Here is a 6,985-nt window from a genome sequence, read left to right as displayed (position 1 = left end):
CCTGGTCAGGTTTCTAAATCACAGTAATGTTCAGAGAGACAGAACTGCCAAGGGGGTGGCAGAAAGATGCTTAGCGCCCATCTATGATGCCTCTAACAGAAGAGCTTGAGAAAGCAGTTCTGGCAGTAGGGCTTGTCGTTCTGTTCTTTGAAGGTTCCTTTGTTGAGCTGCTTGAGGCAGAAGGCACAGACAAAGTGTTCGGGGTGAAATTTCTTGCCCATAGCAGTGATGCAGCGTCCTGTGATAGGCTTCTGGCAACCGGAGCAGAGCGAGCCGCGGCGCTCGTGGTAATGCACCTCGCAGTAGGGCTGCCCGTCATGCTCGAAGAAGCTGCCATTGATGAATGGTGTGAAACATTCCTGCAGGAGGATAAAGCACAAGGGGACAGATTGTGTAACTGGGGATGGAGGCAGCTCCACAAGCCTCCTCTGCTCTGTGGCACAGCTTAGCTGTACTGTGGCCAGGGTGAACTGCTGCTTCTCAGCATCATCCTGTTGTCCAAAGAGCCTAACTCTGTCCATCAAGAAGATTTTCCACGGAAAGGCTGACAGACAGGCAGATACAGCCATAAGCAAGGGAATTAACCATGCACCTTCCCCAAGCTGGTTTCACTTCCACAAGGAAAATACTACAGATGACCTACCAGACGTGTCCAGCCAGGAGAAAGGAGAACGCTCCTTACCCTGAGATGGGAAACAGTGCAGCACCTTTCCCTGCTGGGTTTTGTTACATTGGGGGTTTTCTGGTTTATTTTTTTAATCCAACTCCAGCTTCCCCACAATAGCAGTAGAAGCAGGGACCAACACAGACTTTAATGTAGCAGAACTCTGATGAATGTGGGACTGGTTCCAGCTGAGAAAATGAGGCAGAATTAATATTTACAAATGATGTCTCCAGAATGGCTGCCGTTACACAGGAACACCGTGCAGGATCATCAAACCTGAATCATCTCCACCAGGTACATACGCGTTGCTACCGGGAGAAACTGTTTGTTCTACAGTGCTAATGATTTTGAGCCGATGAGGAGAAGAGGATACATCAGCTATGTGTTTATTAGTGCCCAGAGCTCCTCACCCCTCTCAGTGCCAGGCAGCTGAGGATGCCACACTTCAGAACCTGCAACAGAAGCACCCACCATCCCACAAGGCTGGGGAGACTCCCATCCTTGTACAAGTGGGAAACTGGGGCAGCAGGGGGTGAGTGGGAGTTGAGAATGCTGCCAGATTTAGCAAACATACCAGCAGCAAGGCCCAGAGGAGAAGCCAACTTCCAGAATCCTGGTTTTGCTGAGCCCCAACACCATCCTCTTCCCCAGGGAGGGGACAGAGTATCACACAGAGCCAGGCCCCAGTGTGTACAGAGTCATCCAGCAAACAGCCTGCAGAGCCGTGGATAGCTGAACGCTCGCAATACCGGGATGAATGCAGTTTGCCTGCAGCAAGTCCCAGGCTTTTCTAATGCTGACAGTCAGTTCAATAAAGAGCTTCCTCTCTCAGTCAGCAGGACAGTTGAAAAGTCTACTCAGCTTTAGCAAAACCAGGAAGAGAATCACATCTCATGTCCTGGAAGACATTGGTGCTGGCCACACTAATAGAAGCAGCTGCCTGAGCATCACACCAGGAATCGGCAGCTCGTGGTTCTGGCTGCTTGTTCTGGTCTCTGCCCTTCTTTCCCACTCTAGAAAACACTGGTTGATTTTGCTCATCTCTTGGGGCCTGTAAGAGTTAATATTTGCAATGCTCTCTGAAAGAGTGCCAAGCATTTAATCTGCAGTATTCCTGTTTATTATGCCTGTTGTATGGAGCCTGCTACTATTTCACTGACTTGCATGTTTGCCTGAACAAGGTCAGTCTCATTAGTTTACATTGTCAGATGGAGCATGGGAGGAAGATCCTCAAAATCTGATTGCTGAAGCAAGTGCTTAGAGAGAAGTTTAGCTTATAATTATTTAAAGGTCACAGAAAATGTCTCTGTTTATCTGTGAGCTGCTGCAGAAGCCCATAATTCCAGCTGGGAACAGAAAGAGCAAAGCAGCAAGAAAGTTTAATATAAACAGGCAGAGGAACAAGAAGGTGTTTGGTTGCTGACATGTTTTTATCCTGTGGGGCTGGCTGCCCTTCCCTACCCCACAGCCGCCTTTTCCTGATAAGGGCCCAGATGCCTGCAGGGTGGAAATGAGAGGGGTGTACAGCAGCAGCAAAGGACCTTGGGTTTCTTACCCGACAGACAAAGCATTCAGGGTGCCACAGGGTGTTCAAGGCAGAGATGTAGTTTTCCAGGATAGCCCGGGCACAGCCTCCACACTTGGGAGCAAACATATCAAAGTAGTCCTTGCGGCAATAGGCTTTGCCATCCTTCTCATGAAATCCTGCCAAAGAAGAAGAGAGGCAAAGTGCATCAGCTCCTCACCTTTTTACCTATGGCCAGCCAAGCTCTGAGGGGTAGCCAGTGTGGGTAGGATCATCCTCCCCCTGCTAACACACACAGCAAGTTCCTCGTTGTGCTGCCTTTCCTGTCCCACGTGCACACAGGCACATGCATACTCTTCCTCCCCAGGGAGAAAAGATTACTGGTAGCATCTTTCCCCCATAAACAGCTATAGTCCTTGGGACTTCCATCTTCAGTAGTTCCCTTGTCATCTCTCAGGCTGGCCCCTAATAGCAGCTCTGCTTTACACACTTGTCTGAGTTCAGGGACGACGTTGTTTTCCCCTTACATAAACCAGCAATACCTTCAGGTCCAAAGAAAGCTCCACACTGGGCACAGAAGAAGTGTTCAGGGTGCCATGTCCTGTCCAGAGCCGTCACCACTTTCTGTTCAGAAGAAGACACAAAGTGCAAGACACGTAAATGACGGCTTTCAGCTTGGAGGTAAGGAGGGGCTTGGTGGGGGGAAGAACGGTGGTGCTGACAAGAGCATGCATTAAAACAGACTGTCCTTTAGAGAGCTGAGTCAATTCTCCCCTGCCTCTGGCTCGTTCAGGCTTTCCCCACTGCACACTTCTTTTTACCCTAAAAGGATCTTAGGCTCCGCTTCCTCCCTTATACAGGGCCCCGTCCAGCTCTCAGGACTAGCACTGGTGCCTGCTACTACCGGCTACCAACAGACAAAAGCTGAAGAATCATTATCAGAATGATGTGGGGTTCTGAAGGAACTTCAGTGAAGGTAAGAGGGATAACTCCTCTCACTAGTGTAAGAATTGGACTGACACAAGTTGTTTCCCTTTCAGAGCCAGGGTAAAGGGAAAAAGTAAATCCCCAAACAAAATCTTCCACCCAGGACACATTGGTGGAGTGGAGTTTTTACCACCCAGGCCTGCAGCACCTTGCCAGCACCCTTAATCCCCTCAAAGAACTCACATCAAGGATCGGCCCATTGCAGTAGTAGCAGCGAGGGGAGAAGAGGTTGTGATAGTCCTTCTCACAGTAGGGCTGACCGTCCCGCTCAAAGAAGTTTCGTGACCCGATCTCCTCCTGGCAGTGGGTGCAGACGAAGTGCTCAGGGTGCCAGGTTTTCCCCATGGCTGTAACTACCTGTTGGGAAGACAAATTATGAAGGACAACTCCATCTCACTCTCCCTTAGACCACAGGACAAGATACCAGCTGGAGGTCAGCAAGAATGGCAAGTTCTACTACTCAAGTGAGCCCTGGACTGGGGTAGCATGAAAACTGAATTACCTATCATCTCAGGAGAGGGCAGTCCCTCAGGGGCAGGGTAGAAGTCACTGGAGGAGCTTACAGCGTACCTAGCCAGTGGATAAATAGAGTACTTCAGTTTCTCCAGCATCTCCAGCCTCTTCAGCCTCACGAAACAGCCCTCCCCATTACGCCCAGCTGCAGCCCAAGATTCAGCAATGAGACAGCACCTTCGACTCACCTGCCCAGCAATAGGCTTCTTGCAGGCTCCACAGACACCTTTGGCAACTGTAGCTACACCCAGTTTGTTCAGGTCAGACTGGAGGCTTCCCAGCATGGTATCCAGCTGACTGCCAGGCTTGGAGGCTGTGGATGGAGGGGAGCTGCTCCCGGCTTTCCCTTGTGCCATGAACTGCAGGGAAGAGAAAACAAAGGCCATAAGGTAAGTGCTGCTGTGCTTACAAGATAAATGCCTGCTGTTGCTGCCCATGGCTGGCTCCTGTGTAGCCAGGAGATTGCTAGGAGACAGCTACACTCTCTGCAGAAGCCAGTGAGAGCCAGGATCAAGTACTCATCTGTATTCTGTCCATGCAGAGACATATGCAGAGACCCTGGGATGTGTAACAGCAGAGCTGTAAACCGAGGACTTGATTTTCCTTCACTGCACATACAGCAGAAGTCACCAGCACATCCAGGCAGCCAGTACAGTGCTCTGTAAGCCTCTGCCAAAAATCTCCCTCTACCTCATCAGTTCCTGGCCAGCTGACAAAGCAGAGACACCATCCAGAGGGCCCCTTCTCCTCTACCCCTCTCTATTCCTATGCTGTTGCTCACTCTTAGTTGTCACTCTCTCCTCTCTGATGGAGATCCCTTTTCTCTTCCTCACCTCCCTTTCAGCTAGAATAACCTTGTCTCTTCCCCTCCCTCTCTTTGCACCACTTTCTGCAGACCTTTTTGCCATGTCTCCTTGGCCCCCATCAGGTGGCTCTCATCCCATGCCTGAGCTAAGCAAGTGGAAGCAGGAAGGGAATAACTCCCTTCAAGTTGCCTGCTGTTTACCTACAGAGAGGGCAGTGCATCCGCAGCAGAGCCCCAGCAGACAGGACTGCAATGGAAGGACTGCCACGTCTGTTGTGGGACCGCTGGAAATGCATGGGAATGGGGGGAAGGGGATTAAGGTACTTGTCTCAGAGGCTGTTTCTGAAACTCACACCACAGCACAGTACACACGGCTTGGAAAGGCTTCCCAGAGGAGGGGGAGAAAGGTTTTACTTAGGTTCATAACTTATAAACAAAGTATATGCTCTCTTTGGAGAGCAGCCTCTTCACAGACAAACTGCAATAATGAAATACAGATTATTTCAGCTGACTTTGCACTGCAACAGCTACTGTCAGGTTTACAGAGACCCAAAGAAGTCCCTCCCCGAGATGGTGGTCTGGAGCACACGTTTTCTCTTACTAAGAGGACAGATCAAACCAGACATAAAATCTACATTCGTGAACAACCCACCAGGCTCCTGCCAGCACAGCCAGGGGAGCAGGGACATGCTGAAGTGCTCCAGAGCCTTGGCAGAACGTGCCCTTCCAGCCACAGGAGGAGCTCTATTCTCCATCCTGCTGCTGGTTGTATTTGTAGTCAGTTTACCCAATGACAAACTCTGGATTCTACTTGTTTGTATAAAAACTCTCATGCCATACATAACTTTAGCATTTTTACACACACACATACACACACTCCATGTCAGCCTTGCCTTGCATGCAGCATGACTCCCAGCGGAGCCGAACACACAGCTTTTCCCCACTTCTTCCCTTCCAGCCATTCCATAACTTGCAGCCCCCACCACACTCCAACATCTTGAGCCTAAAACAAACCCTCAACCACGCTGTGGTCATTTGCTACCAAATAGTTAGAGTGAATGTCTCCAGAGCACATCACTGCAAGGAGACTTCTCACAGAGACAACAGGCCTTTGCATACAGAGCCAGGCCAGAGCCCCAGGACAAAGCCAGGGCTTCCTGCAGAGCACAGCAGGAGGAAGAGGGCTGAATCATACCCCCTTCTCACCCTAACCAGGGGCTTGTGGCCACCAGGCAGGGCAGGCACACATGCCACATAAATGGAAAGAAAGGAGACAAGATGAACTCAACATGCAGCACCAAAGGACTTCACCCTTGCCTGTAGAAGCCACACACTCCTGCGAGCCACAGCTAACCTCAGTGCAGGCACAACCACCCGTGAGCACTGCAATTGACACCTGACCTGGTGATCCAACCTTCTCGACAGCTCATAGATTAGTCCCTACCTAAAAGAGGTTTGTTTCCCCCTCCTGCACACAGTGTCTGCTGTTCACAGGGGACGCTCAGCACAGCATCCACTTAAATTCATCATGCAAAGGCCCTTCAAATTCCCACCCTTCACCCGTGAGATCTGCCATCCAGGGGCTCTATGAGCAGCAAACCATGCACTACAGGATACCATCGACATTAATGGCACAGGGAGCTCCAGGAGCAGATCCCAGCAGCATTGGCAGCACACTCATAGACCAGAAGAGCACACCATGCTAAGTAAATAGAAAGGAGGTCCTGCCTTCTCAGGGGTGGGTGGGCCCAGGGGTGCATGACCAGCCAGCAGATTGGCACTGTGGGTGAGGGGAGGAGCAGAGGTCACCTAGAAAGTACAACAGTTTAAGATGCAGAGGTGTTCCCTTGCTCACTGCTTGAGAGCTGCCTGCACACATAACGTTGCACACCACTGCACTGCTCATCTACATTAAGACTTCCCACACCCCTGGAGATACAGCCCATCCCTGAAAGGAGATGCAGAACACAGCTCTTGATCACATCATCTCCTCCCCAAAATCCACTCGCACTGTGGACACCCGTCTAAAGAGGCAAACACAGGAAAGCTGCTGATTCACTCCTTCCAGTATGGAGATTTTGCCATCTTTTACTCCTGCCAGAGAGATCATGGCAGGGAGAACTGCAGCCCGTGTTTTGGAGCTCCCCTCTTCACCTCAGAGGAAAACAGAGTCCCTGCTGCACAAAGTGATCTTCAGGACAGACAGGAATCACACATGCCCAGCAGGTTATAACACAGACATGTACTTTGCAGAGCTAAAACCGCACAGATGGGACTAGATATTGCCAATGAGTCCCCTCTCCTATCTAGCAGTTCGGTACCAGCTTTTACCCAAATGTTGTATCTGCTGAGCTATCAACTTGGGAGCAGTAACTGAAGTGGGAAGCACTGCTAACAAAACAAACCAGAAAAGAGAAGCCTGCCTGCATCTGCGGGAAGAAAGCATCATCTTCAGTCTGACAGCCAACAGAAACAAGTGTCTTGGTGCTAA

General features: G+C 50.4%; 1 protein-coding gene across 1 annotated transcript in view; it reads right to left on the bottom strand.

The window, feature by feature from the left end:
* Position 1: 1 nt before the first annotated feature.
* The window catches only part of PXN (paxillin), a gene marked incomplete at its 5' end in the record, with an annotated part of 18,528 nt that continues 11,544 nt past the window's right edge, over positions 2 to 6,985 (bottom strand). The window contains 5 exons of the mRNA XM_010010600.1: positions 2 to 359; positions 2,220 to 2,368; positions 2,732 to 2,813; positions 3,360 to 3,533; positions 3,878 to 4,048. Coding sequence (XP_010008902.1) covers positions 93 to 359; positions 2,220 to 2,368; positions 2,732 to 2,813; positions 3,360 to 3,533; positions 3,878 to 4,048 — 843 coding nt within the window. The remainder of the gene's footprint in view (positions 360 to 2,219; positions 2,369 to 2,731; positions 2,814 to 3,359; positions 3,534 to 3,877; positions 4,049 to 6,985) is intronic.

Source organism: Nestor notabilis, unplaced genomic scaffold, assembly GCF_000696875.1.
Source record: "Nestor notabilis isolate BGI_N333 unplaced genomic scaffold, ASM69687v1 scaffold34472, whole genome shotgun sequence".
NCBI classification, from domain to species: domain Eukaryota; kingdom Metazoa; phylum Chordata; class Aves; order Psittaciformes; family Psittacidae; genus Nestor; species Nestor notabilis.
This window is presented reverse-complemented; position numbering and strand designations above follow the sequence as displayed.